At 34.0% G+C, this 14,852-nt stretch overlaps 1 protein-coding gene across 1 annotated transcript in view; it reads left to right on the top strand.

The window, feature by feature from the left end:
* The first annotated feature begins 1,760 nt into the window (after window positions 1-1,760).
* The window catches only part of LOC110457295 (microphthalmia-associated transcription factor-like), a 58,105-nt gene continuing 45,013 nt past the window's right edge, over window positions 1,761-14,852 (top strand). The window contains exon 1 of the mRNA XM_021508500.1: window positions 1,761-2,121. Coding sequence (XP_021364175.1) covers window positions 1,850-2,121 — 272 coding nt within the window. The 5' untranslated portion in view covers window positions 1,761-1,849. The remainder of the gene's footprint in view (window positions 2,122-14,852) is intronic.

The raw sequence follows: 14,852 nt of genomic DNA, 5'->3' as shown, positions 1-14,852 counted from the left end.
TTAACTAATATATCCTAATATATATATATGACTGATTCTGAAAACTGTTCTAAACATTAATTATTATTTTGCAATTATTAGCAGTTATTGATTATCTGAGTAGAAGTTGATTTACCTTTGCAATTTACCTGTAAACCATTTCTGCAATAGACTATAACTCACTATCATCACAACTGGCCACCTATGTAAACATGTGATTTTAAGCAGAGTTGGTGTTCGGGAAAGACCCCATGCATTCTTGTTATTTAAAGACCCGAAAATAAAAAATAAATGAAGCCCAAACAAAAGTCTGTTACCTGTCCTGATAAGTTTTCTGATAAAGTTAGCAAAAGAAAGAAAAGAGATTTAAAAAAACCCCAAAACATTCCGTCGAAGGCAGTTGATTCCACATGTTATGCTCATAGGTATACCAAAAATTAGCAGTAAAATTTTACCACCAAATTCAAGAAAACTATTTTTAACTAGAAATTTAATCATTCTAACGATTAACAAGTTGAATATTGAACCCTTGATATTCTTTCTCGATTACCACACTTTTTCTTCATCCATACTCCACTCTACGCCTAATGCAATGTAGGAGATTGCATCAAAATATTACACATATGTTTGTTAACAGCCTACTCTGCAGCAACACACTACTAACATAACACAAATACTGTAGGTGTTTACTAAATGACGGAGTAAGAGAGCTGGATGACTTTTAAACCCTGATATCGCTATCAATGTGCTGTCCTTTCCCCTTTAAACATCCTGAACCCGTCACTCATGTAGACACTTTATCTAGCATTATAAAGCAGGAAACACTCCATACAGATACAACTATCTCGACACGAGTTTGTGCCTACACGTGTCCAGTACATATATCCTTAAAGCTTTTATAGTTTTGGCCTGGGGTATTAATAAAATTCTCCACTTAACTTTACACGAAAAATAATAATATATTCTATAAATCTTATATTGAAAAATACCTGTTCGATAAAACGAATACTATTATTAAAACAGATTTATTCATATATGTATTTAGCAGCTGTACTGATCTGCTTTGTGGCAAGTATTCGAAGTTGTGTTAGTTGCATTGAACCGATTTTTTATGTGTTAATACTAGTACGAGTTTAACTTTCAAATCTACAATAATATCTATGCTTCAGATTATCTAGATGATCATTTAAAAGCATAGCCACGCCTTATTATATATTCGTTAGTCTATTAAATATCGTCGACTAAAGTTTCACGAACATTAATGATTAAGCTGGTCATACTTTTCACAGTTCGCGTATTCGTCGTTATCATCAGTGTTAACGTTCCATGCGGGTCCGTACAAAGTTTATACGTTCGATCTCTGGTCGCACGGTTTACTGAATATTCATGTCCAGACCTAAACTACATAATTAAAATATATGTATGCAGTATCATATCTCATATATATATCAATTCTACTATGGTATACAAATCCGTGATATAAATAAAGCACGTTCGATTTTTATAACGGGCTTTCCCCATATCGTACATGTAAATCTATCAAACGACCTTCAAAAAGTTCTTTTTGGGATAGAACAGTATTACAACATGGTATTGTTTGGTTCATAGAAAAAGCTCTAGATTACTTAACATGCTTTCTGCACTCCAGATCTACAATTACATGTAGTGAATAGTATTGCCGCATAGAATATGTAAGTACTAACGCCAATGTTTACATGTCGAGTACCTAAGTATTAGGGGGCGGTGCCCGTGTCGTCAGCGGTATAGTGTTACGTGGTCAATTACACTACCGTCAACACACAAAAACACCTTCGGGCTCCGGACTGACCATCAAGACTTCAAACTGGAACATTCCACGAAGTGCAGAGAAATGGTCGTACGGATGTCCTCCGTTGAAAGTACAGGTCTAAAATCACCCTCCCCCTCGACTGCGGACGACGAGGAAAACAGCGACGAATACGTGGATGATGTCTTCCAGGAAGATGGTGGATTACTTGAGGGACGTTACACGGACAAAACTGTTATTCTTGTGACTAAGTGTGAGGAAACCAATAAAAGTGTTCTGCTGAGGAGCTTGGTTGGGAACTCCAGTAATGGTGTCACCCGGAAAATTCGACATGGAAAGGTGGAAAAGGTGAAAAGGTAGGCTGAACCAAATAATGTAATTATGTAAACACACGCTTCTATACATGTACAAGTTAATGTTAATGTATACCATACATGCATCTGTAGCATTGTACACTTATTCAATTTAAAGTATGTATGTTGACTTTTGCACCCGAATAATATGCCCCCCCCCAACCAACCAACATACCAACCAACCGACCAACCAACCAACGACACCACTAACACCAACTGCACGTGTATAAAAATTATGCTATAACGTACTTAAAAAAGAGCAGGATATGTGTTAAAATGTGAATATTGTCATTTTACGAATATGTCAGTCACTGAGGTGAAACACACATCAACAATTATCATTAATATAACGGCCTTAGGTATAGACACCTATCAAACTTTGCCAATCAATATCGTGATGAAATAAACAGAAAGTAATCGACAACCTGCGTCGATTACGTTGCCAGTAGCACTGTCACAATTAATAGTCAGCGTAGCTCTTTATTCAATTTCATACAGGGGCTGTACGGAAATACACAATATCTTTGCATTCAAGACCTTATTTACAGGTCTGCGATAAATTGCCCCTGCCGGCACATCGCTGACAGGTACTGTCGATCCAAGATGAGCTTGTCGATACCAGCGTCCATAATTATTATGCTTAACAAATACAGACTCCCCCAAATATAGATTTTGTTGACATTACCTGCGAAGGTTGGATAGTAAGTGCTACCTAAATGGTTTTTGGTTAGGTATTGACGATCTTCAAGCTCAAATATACGGCTGATGATTACTCAAAGTCATAAAACGTAGTACGTGCAATGGAATGGAGCCCTTCGACCGGCAACACGCTAGCACAACTGGAATCTGATAGAGAATTATCTTGAATTATTCATTAGCATGAATGAATAGTGTATTGGTGTAAATATTCAAGAGAAGTCAGATTCCCTGTTCGGTTGTCGTTAACTGGTCCCCTGACACCTCGATAATCCGGACAATATTCCCGAAAACCAAAACGCATTTAACCAAGTCCGGTTTAATGAAACAGCAATTGTCCACAAAGGAAATAAATGTCATCTGGAAATTCCAGGAGTCACGCTCACTTGCGTTCTCTGCACCCCTGGAATACGTCATAACAAAACCGAAAGCAGACGGTTAGCTACAATGTATTTGATTAGTTCCAGGAGAAAAATACCAATCGCTAAGACGATGCCTGTCTATTGAATAAACGCCGATCAATTTCACCGTTACATTACGTTACGTTGTTATGTTTGAAATATTCTACAGAGCCTTTGATTTCATCATGATCTATTCCATGGATGCAGAGTAAATCTATGTTACCATACACGTTATAATGAAGATTTGTGTAAGCGTTAAGGATACCCGATAACTAAATACATACTTGTGATTTGTGTTAGACCGTAGGTTATATACTGTTAATCTGAGTTATAGTGTGCAAGGTAGCATATTTTAGAACTAAGGGAGTATGCTACGTTTTACGTGATCTGTGTAAGAGAGGAATGCATGTTGTCTTATGCAATATGCCTGCATCAGGACCTTGTTTATCCAGATATGTATTCAGTATTCCCATGTTTTACAATATTGCTGGAAGATTTAAAGTGCATTCTGTATACAATTGACAACATCATCAGTATACAATAATACAAGTGTTTCTTGTATTGTCTGAAGCTCATTAGCTAGCTTTTCATATATATTTTTCAATGGGAACTTAACTATTTTGTCTCTCCTTCATCGTAACTATTACTATAACGAATATTGTTTAATGTCCTAGAATAATGGAATAGGGTTTCTATAGGCTCTTACTTGTTTTACTCCTAGTTTGTGAACTCTTGTTAACAGTATAACATAATGTTATTAAATATATATTATGTTCAAGGAATACATAGATACAACCAATTTGTAAACGTGAAAGTAGTGAAAATTTATACACGGCGAAAAATTCACTTGTAACAGTATGAACATTCTTTACCATTCCTGATTTCTCATCATTTACCATTAGTGCATTGCCCTTGCAACCCTTAAACCCAGCTGACTGACCAATACGTTACTATTTACACTTAGTGGACGGTCATTTGTCCGGAAGCAGTTGACAAAACAAACGGACGACGACCGGTCATTATATCTAAATGGAGTGTGTCAAGACTTCAACTTGAAACTGATGACCTTGTGCGTAAGTTTAAATTAATCTCATTAGTGGACGGGCACTTAACGTTGACCTGATCATGATGGTAATGTGAAATTGCTGGACACACAGGCTTACACTAAATTTACCGCAGATAATTATTTTTTCGCGAATACAGTTTTAAATGACCTTTTCGCAATTTGCAGTTATTTGGTCTTGGTTTCAGGGAACCACAACGGTTATATGTAAATGCAAAAGTATGAACTACATTGTAAAGCCATCGGTGACGTCTCATGAGTTAAGTATTTCACTGTCGTAATCTATCTAGAAAACATTCACCAACATGTATATATAACGTGTGGGGTGTGGGTTAATTATGTAGAACTCGGTCGTACAATTTAGTATTTCACTGTCGTAATCAATCTGTTAAACGACCTAGAAAACATACACCAACATATATATAACGTGTGGGGTGTGTGTTAATTATGTAGAACTCGGTCGTACAATTGAGTATTTCACTGTCGTAATCGATCTGTTAAACGACCTAGAAAACATTCACCAACATGTATATATAACGTGTGGGGTGTGGGTTGATTATGTAGAACTCTGTCGTACAATTTAATATTTCACTGTCGTAATCTATCTGTTAAACACCCTAGAAAACTTTCACCAACATATATATATATAACGTGTCGGATGTGTGTCAATTATGTAGAACTCGGTCGTACAATTCAGTGTTTCACTGTCGTAATCTATCTGTTAAACACCGTAGAAAACTTTCACCAACATATATATATAACGTGTCAGATGTGTGTCAATTATGTAGAACTCGGTCGTACAATTTAGTATTTCACTGTCGTAATCTATCTGTTAAACACCCTAGAAAACTTTCACTAACATATATATAACGTGTGGGTTAATTATGTAGAACTCAGTCGTACAATTCAGTATTTCACTGTCGTAATCGATCTGTTAAACGACCTAGAAAACGTTCACCAACATATATATAACGTGTGGGATGTGTGGTAATTGTGTAGAACTCGGTCGAACAATTGAATATTTCACTGTCGTAATCTATCTATTAAACACCCTAGAAAACTTTAACCAACATGTATATATAACGTGTGGGGTGTGGGTTAATTATGTAGAACTCAGTCGTACAATTTAGTATTTCACTGTCGTGATCTATCTGTTAAATGTCCTAGAAAACTGTCATCAACATACATGTAACGTGTGGGGTGTGGGTTAATTGTGTAGAACTCGGTCGAATAATTTAGTATGTCACTGTCATATTATATTCATTAAACACACTAGAAAGCGTACACCAATACATGTACATATATATAACATGTGGGATGTGTGCTAATTGTGTAGAGCTCGAACAATTGAGTATTTCACTTTCGTATTCTCTCTGTTAAACAACCCAGAAACTTACACCAACATATGGGATGTTTGGTTAATTTAATAGAACTCGGTCGTATAAAAAGTGTGCTATCTTGATTACATATTAAGGTCATTTAGATATTTTTATATTCATTAACACTGACAAGAATGTACGAATACCTGGGTATACAAAAGGACAGCTACTACTCTAATACAGGAAACGTTATAAAGTAATAACACTGTCAATGTTATTGTAAGATTTAGTGACGAAGAGAAACTTCGTTCTTAACTCGTATATTTATGAACCAACATCTTCTTTATACGTATCACTACAAAATAAGAACCACGAAATAATTCAATTCATACGACGCAATTGACTACTGTGGGAATCTACACGCGTGTCAGTACACCAACGTCTCTGTACCTTCAAATAGGATGTTTTGACAGCCCTACTGTAAGTAAAGATGATTGGTGTATGATAATAACACCCAATTCGCATTACGGACAATGATTTCTTATGTAGAAAGTAAGGAAATGTCATTTTCAACGTTTGAACTCAAATCCACTTAGATTCTTGGCGCAAATCTGTGTTGTTGTTTTTTTTTTTTTTATATAATCTGATCTACTGACAGTTCCTACCCGTGGCACTCATGAGTCATAAAACAAGAAGGCGCGGAGGATGGCGTTTTCAAACTATACGAGGCGTATATCAACTCGATTTTAAGCGCCTCTGCAGGATAATGCATCTGACTACGCAAATTTCACTAAATGTATCGTAAAGCTTTTGCTTTTTGAAACAACTGGAGTCACACAAAAAGCAACAAACTGGAAAACACGAGCCTGTGGAGACAAGAATGGGTAGGTAGGAGTGAAAAAAATGGCAGGGTTCCCATGAGTTACAAGGGGGCAGCAGATCCATTTTAGTTTCTCCAATGTCATCGTAGCAGTAGGCACAGAAGGAATTCTGCAGTGGGTCCCACGTTACTCGTCTCCTACCAGAACATGTAGTGCAGGCCTTTATTCGTTTACTGAACCTGCAGACTATCTATATACAATGAATAAAAACTGTACTTTAAAACGATTGCATTTACGATGTTTTTTAGATGTCTGTCAAAAGTGATTATAAAAATGAGGCCACGTTACCAGTGATGTTATCTAGTTCCATACGTCAAGGGAGAAATCTAAATGGGCAAAAGAGCATGCAAAAAGCAAGTTTCATGCAAATATCAATTTGTTTAGTTTATTTTTATGTAAAATTAACCATATAAGTGAAATGCTTCATCACATGATTTCTGTAGTGTTTATTCTTGTTTTGTTTCATCAATCTGATATGAGATGCAAATTCTATATCGGCAACAGTCATAAATTACAGGTGTGTCTTGTATAACTTAAAGAAGTCATGAATAACAGTACATATGTATTAATATATGTTTGTGTTTATATTTATGGTCATGAAAAATAGTCAGCGCATATACCACGTTATTTTTTCAACATGTAACAGTTTTAAGTAGTCAAATATTGTCAAATTTTGTGGTGTCGATATAAGACTATTAAGGGCCCTCACAATTTTTGAGAAATCATTTCATGTACAACAAGGCGCTTTACTTCAGTTTATTCCTTATAATTTTCAATTATGTTCCATAACAGAAAACCCGTTTAAAACGTTTTTAAGTCAACACTCGTGAGGATTAGCACTTAACTTCTATACCAAGTTTCGTGTTTATCTAGCGATTCATTTACGCAGAAAGTGTGTTGATTGCTGGTGGACTGTCAGTCCCCGATGTTGGCTATAGCCTATAGCCTTGTATCTTGAATTTATGTAAACATGGTTGACATGATATATACGTTGACGCTTAAAATATCTTTTGTAGCCAAAAGATGAAGATTTGTAACGTTATAAACTATAGCATAGGTACCTTTCCGCTCATCAGTAACCCACTTCTAATTAACGACACTTTCTACATGGGTTTTAGTTTCAATTTACCTTTAGATTTACTGATGTCTCCTAAATTAGCACACATCCCACACGTCTTTTTCGTGCTCTTCAAATAGTTGCTATCTTTCTTCGTATGTGTAGACTCTGCTGCTGGAATTCTTAGTCGCTCAGATTTACCGTAACCTTGACGACCACACTCTTGTCTGTTCAGAAGTGGCACGGTTGTTAACATACACACTGATCTACTCGTTATTAATTCAAATTTAGCCAATTATTTTTTGAGATTATATAAGTAATGGTTATATACACCTCAGCGTCCGTTCCAACTTTCTGGCCGATGAGACCTAGAAGGACGATGCTGCTTTATGGTGCTGGGTAATTCATCTTTGACATACTGTTGATATCACGTACATGAACAATCACATGTATGTGTGTCGTGTTCATCTTTCCAGTAATTATTTTACGCAACAAGACGGTCATCCTCGATATCCAGGGGTTACGCTCACTTTCGATGCAAGACGGTTGACTCTGACGTTCACTCCTTGAGGTTGACTTCAACTTTGTAACCAGAATTAAGTCTGACACAGTTTTCATGAAATACTAGTTTAAGTATAAATTATTTGTTTTAGTAAAAAGATGAGAATTTGTAACTTTGTAAATTGTTTTAATGATAGTTTCCCTTTTCGCTGCATTCTACCTTTGATTAAAAACTCTGGCGAAAACGATTGTTTTTCATTCTTTTATAAACTGAAATACAATTAATGAGTCCTAAATTGATGAAAAGGCCGTTTGAAACAGTATTTTTTTTTTATTTTAATTTTTTGTATCTACAAACAAAATTTTGAAATCGGCGCTTTTTTTTGGTAATTATATTTTATGTGCCCAAAGAAATTCGAGAATTCAGAAAAGGTGGCGAAACGATAAAATGGCCATAAAACAATAACGTTAATTTTTTGGTAGATATGTCAAATATAATCAGCAAATTAGAATTCCCAAAATAAATTGTTATATGAAATATCACTGTTTCTTTTGACGACAGGTGTCGATATGAGTCCCAGAGAGCCATTTTTCTATAGTTATAGACACTGCATCTTTCATTTCAAACACACATTAGGAAAAAAGTTTAGTCATAAGAAATGCAAATTTAGAAAATAACAGTCGTAAATATTGGCTCGCCATATGCATGTTTATTTAAAAAAATGTATAATTCCATATGATTATAATATTATGGGCAGGACAAAATATATGGACCTTGAGATAATTGTGTAGATTGAAATTTGTCATTTCGTAGCAGGCAATTTAACTCGTGACATCCATCAACAACTTTGTCACAAGGCATCAATGAAAAAACAAATCACGGGACAGATTGTGATAAAGGTGATTTATATTGCGGCTTCAATCAAAACCTGTTTTTTTTATTATTTTCTTTTTAAATAACTATTAAAAATAGTAAATTTCTATCCTTGCATAAGTATCTTTTAAGCACGTTAGATTTCCAAGCAATCTGCAACTTTTCCTCAAACTTAACTTAAGTCACGTGTTAAAGTTTGGTATACCAGTTCTTTATGACTAAAACTGACAATGCGAATAAATAGGTTTCGGTTTGGTAAGAAAAACATTCCGGTAATAGCGTTTTATCCACATTAGCAGACAGAATTGCAATGGACAAACAATTCAATATACTATCGATATTCCTTGTTTGGCGGAATTGACAATATGGTAAGTAAGGAGATGAAACACTGTTACTTTGATTTCACATTCAGATTGTTTATGCTTTGTCCTTAAATAATTATATCGAAATATACCTACAATATTGCAATAATGGTCGCAAAACTATCCCTTTTACCTAGAATATGCCATTAATGCTCAACTCATTACTTAGTATGAGGATATTACCTAGAATGTGACAATAATGGTCAATTGTGTTTTTTGGAATACAATAAAATTGGTATACCAGTTCTTTATGACTAAAACTGACAATGCGAATAAATAGGTTTCGGTTTGGTAAGAAAAACATTCCGGTAATAGCGTTTTATCCACATTAGCAGACAGAATTGCAATGGACAAACAATTCAATATACTATCGATATTCCTTGTTTGGCGGAATTGACAATATGGTAAGTAAGGAGATGAAACACTGTTACTTTGATTTCACATTCAGATTGTTTATGCTTTGTCCTTAAATAATTATATCGAAATATACCTACAATATTGCAATAATGGTCGCAAAACTATCCCTTTTACCTAGAATATGCCATTAATGCTCAACTCATTACTTAGTATGAGGATATTACCTAGAATGTGACAATAATGGTCAATTGTGTTTTTTGGAATACAATAAAATTGATTTGAAATGAAAAAACAATAATGGTCAATTAATTACAAACAATGGTCATCTTACGACCAATACTGGTCACCTCACTATCAAACAATATTAAATTACCTATAGCATTTAAATACTGGTTACCCAGATACCAAGTGAATTTTACCTTAACTTTGTTACCACAAAAGCGAAGTATTCTTCCAATATCAGGAATAAAACCGCCTTGACAAAAATCATATGAATGATGCATAAGAAACTACTAAGAAATAATGGTTTGGTTAAACATTTTCTGTTCATTTTACAAAGTCGGAAAAGGAACAAAAGTTTTTATAAATCAATGTACGCTTCGATTGATGTCCATCCAATCGGTAAGTTAGTCTTATTCGTTCTAATCCTAGTACTGACACCTTACATAATTTTGATGATACGCTTTCGAGCCCACAAACAGCTTTTTCATTTGTAAAAAACACAGAATATACGCTGGAAATTTTCGATACTGATCACTTCAATGCCATTTTCCCAATCATTTTTAAAGTTTGCATTGTATTTATCATATTTACCTGTTGCAATGTATTTTTGTGTAGTATAGTTGTCCTTGATTGCTTCTTTTTTTTAAATCATTATAGATAAATTTAGGTTTTCGGCATCTTGCTGAATAAATATATTGTTTACCTATCGCAATGATTTCACTGTCAATTGATGTTCTTACTCCATCTTGATTACATAGTCCAAAGGTAAAAGTCTCCTTATTGTAAGCAAAAGGTATCATTAAAGCATCTTATAAATACGGCGCACCTTATCACATTCCCATAGAGTATTTTCTATTGTTAGTATCAGTATCAGTTTTACATAAGTTACAATAAAGACCATCGACTAGTACTGCCTAAAATAATTATGAGTTTGTTAACAAAATGTGTTAAATAATTCCGTATTGAAGCCATTGTAATATCTATTTTTTGGTTATATGAAAAGGCATTTTGTAGTTTTTTCTCCGTGTTTCATTGTCAAAAAAAGAACTGTCATCCAATTTTTTATTCCAGTGAAAATTGTATTATGTTTACTGAGTAAATGTCCCTTTTTTTACTGCGGAAAAGTATTTCTAGATTAGTAGGTATAAAAAAGAAAGATAGGATATGGTAAATCTTGTTGATGTATATATCTTCGAATAGCTGAAATACGTCATTGGTAATTAAGGAAGTTTGTATTTACATCAAAGACTTGTTGAAATTTCTGAAAGGAATAAAACGAAGTAGTTTTTGTTTTAGATCAGGTCGTTAATAAGAATAATTCCTTTATTGTATCAATCAATGGAAGACCCCGTCAGTATATTTTAAATGTAATATCTCTTTTCGCTTTATCTACTTTACTTATCCAACGACAGTTTTGTGCTTAACTTTTTCAGGAAATTCTCGTCTGTGTTTTGCAAAGAGATAAAGAGATGATTATACTGACAACTTAATAGTGCCTTTATAATATGAATTCTACATATTGGAGTTAAAATAAATCTTGATCAAAATTCTAATGAGTGCCTTTATCTTTACCATTTCTTTGGTCATAATTCATTTTGGTATTAACATAAAACCTAATGCCTACAAGTATATTTTTTCATATAATGATTTCCCCACTTGTATATTCAATTCAGGGTAGATTGCTTCATCACTGTACTTTTTGCTCCCAATAGAAAAAGCCTGTGCTGTAGATACATTTATATTTAATCCAGATATTTTTGCATAAGTATTTAGTTCCTAAACTGATTCTTTTATGGATCTCTCAGTTCCATCTCAGATCAACGAAGCCACACTGTTGTGCACTTTGTCCTAAATGTATGCATACTTTGTGAGGATGAGGCCTAGTTTTTCAACGCCGTAGCACATGATGTCTTGCATAATGGCCGAGATACTTTCCTTGAGCAGATTTAGTATTATCAGAAGGTAACATGTGACATATTTCATTTGTTATGTTGATTATTGTTTATGGCAGATCATGACAGTGTTATTTTTGAGTCCCAGGGGACCAATTTAGTGATGGACACTACATCTTTAATTTCCAAACACACTTTTAATTTTGAACGAAGAAAAAATAATAAAAAGGGTAATTGACTCATAAGACATGCAAATTGAGAAAATTATTGTCATAAATATTTCCACGCCTTCATTATTAAATATATAAATCCGTTTTAAATCGAATGATTAAAATATTCTAGGTCAGACAAAATGTGCAGACCTATAAATTAAAGTAAATAAGCTCGTTGATTTGACATGTTATTATCATACTTATTTACGTAGCGACACCAAACAAATATGGAATTGATTTTTTTAACAATTTCTGAGAATCGTAAATCTTTCACATTTGTAGATCTAAGCTTCTATGTATCTTACAATGTACCATTATTATTCATGGTGACGTTAAGTCATGTTTAAAAGTCATGTTTTGTATATTATTAGCGCCGTTTGTCAAAATACTGGCAAAGATACATATCTTTGTTTGATTATGAGATATTTGGTTAGAAATTCGTGGGAAAATATTTCAATAGACTGCCGATGTTCCATTTTTAGAGGAATTTACACAATAGTTAGTACAGAGATATGATATCTGCTGATTACTTTGATTTTACATTAACATATATTGTCGCATGTCTTCTGTTTAAATGATAATGACTAACAAAAATATAAACATCATGGATATCGTGTTTCCTCCAGAATCCTGAAATAATTGTGAGACTGACGTTTCACATCTCGACAATTACCTATAGTAACACAATACTTGCCAACTCACTAATGAACTCTGTGACCATAGTGCTTCGTGTGTGTGCTCTGGTCATCCCTGCTACCCCATACGTTTTTTAATTGTATCATGCTACTTTTATTCAATAATTCTGTTAACGTGTTTTTTTTTTTTTTACATTATTGTAACATTTCTTTTATTCTCCGTAATATTATTTTACAGTACACAACTAGTTTACACCATTGATACACTGTATCAGTAACATTATGCATATCTGTTTGATCAAATTGTAACTTTTCTTTTTCCCTCAATATTTTTACAGAACTAATTGATGCTATTGATTTCAGAACCATCTTCTTATTAACACTATATTAATGTATATTCTGTCAATTTTCACTCTGTGCTATATTAACATTGTATGTATATTCCAGTCTATAGTGATTTAAATTTCATTCCGTAAGTTATACCTGTGTGATATGCAAATTTTCACTTCTATAGTTATCTTATTCTTAATATTACTTATCTGTCATCGCTCTTTATACTGCTTTGTTTTATTAAAATTTTAATTTCAAATCAACTCTGTTCGTGTTTTTATTTGATGTCGATGGTGCCTTTGTATATATGGGATTCCAAATCCAATAAAAATCTGAGATACGATGTTTTCCCCTTTCATTGTGATAGGATTTAATGCTATAAATGAATAAGCTATCTGCGATTACCTTTGTTTCATGTGAAAAAATGTTTTATTTATTTCCATACATATATCTGTCGCAATAATAGCTCTCAACAGCTAATGTTTTTTGTTTACATGTTTGCGACTCTCAGTAAAGTTTCTTGCACCATGTACAAATGTACGTACAAAAGATAGTACTGGTCACCTTACTAGTAAATTATATGTCATGTATCTAAAGTATGACAATTCTTGTCACCTCACTATCGAAATATATGTCATGTATCTAAAGTATGACAATACTTGTCACCTACCAACTATATGTCATGTATCTAAAGTATGACAATTCTTGTCACCTCACTATCAAACTATATGTCACGTATATAAAGTATGACAATACTTGTCACCTATCAACTATATGTCATGTATCTAAAGTATGACAATACTCGTCACCTCACTATCAAACTATATGTCATGAATCTTAAGTATGACAATACTCGTCACCTCACTATCAAACTATATGTCATGTATCTAAAGTATGACAATACCCGTCACCTACCAACTATATGTCATGTATCTAAAGTATGACAATACTTGTTACTTCACTATCAAACTATATGTCATGTATCTAAAGTATGACAAAACTTATCACCCCACTATCAAACTGTATGTCATGTTTCTTAAGTATGACCAAATTGTTTTTGGCGCCGTTGTGTATTTTTGACGCTATTGTTTATTTTTAACGAGCTGTTGTTCGTTGTATATGTGTTTATGACACTGACTCTTTCTTTGAGAATATTTAATGTTCCCACCAAGTTAAACTTGACATATTTTTTTTCATTTTATTAAGTCCCCCAAAACAAAGTTTTTACTCCGTTTGTTATTAAGTCCCCCAAACATGGTTTCATGTTTGGGGAACTTATTGTTTTTATTCTTCTGTGTTCTTCTTCTTCTTCTTGAACTTGTACTTGAACTTGTCCAGAGGTTTTCTTAGAAACTATTGAGCAGAACATCATGAAACTTCACACACACACCCATTAGGGGGTCAAAGTGTGCAACAGGCTATTTTTTTTTTTTTTATCTCATTCGGAAGTCCAAGATGGCTGCCAGAACCTTACTTCCGATTTGGAGTTTTTGGCTCTGATTTCGTTGAAAATTAGTACAGAAAGGTTTTCAGAGCTGCCGAAAACAATGGAAACAGTTTCGAACAGCTCATGGTAACGAAATGGAGGCCTCTGATTGGTCGAAAATGGAGGCCTCTGACTGGTCGAAATTTAGCTGTTGTCTGATTCTGCCCAAAATTGGTACATTGGGGTTTTTCACGGATTCCGAACACAATGGTAACAGTTTCGAAAAGTGCAGTTGCCATGGTCACGAAATGAAGGCCTCTGATTGGTCGAAATTAAGTTGCTTTCTGATTCTGCCCAAAATTGGTACATAGGGGTTTTCAGGGATTCCGAACACAATGATAACAGTTTCGAAAAGTTCAGTTGCCATGGTAACGAAATGGAGGCCTCTAATTGGTCGAAATTTAGTTGTTTTCTGATTCTGCCCAAAATTGGTACATAGGGGTTTT

Source organism: Mizuhopecten yessoensis, unplaced genomic scaffold, assembly GCF_002113885.1.
Source record: "Mizuhopecten yessoensis strain PY_sf001 unplaced genomic scaffold, ASM211388v2 scaffold9073, whole genome shotgun sequence".
NCBI classification, from domain to species: Eukaryota; Metazoa; Mollusca; class Bivalvia; order Pectinida; family Pectinidae; genus Mizuhopecten; species Mizuhopecten yessoensis.
This window is presented reverse-complemented; position numbering and strand designations above follow the sequence as displayed.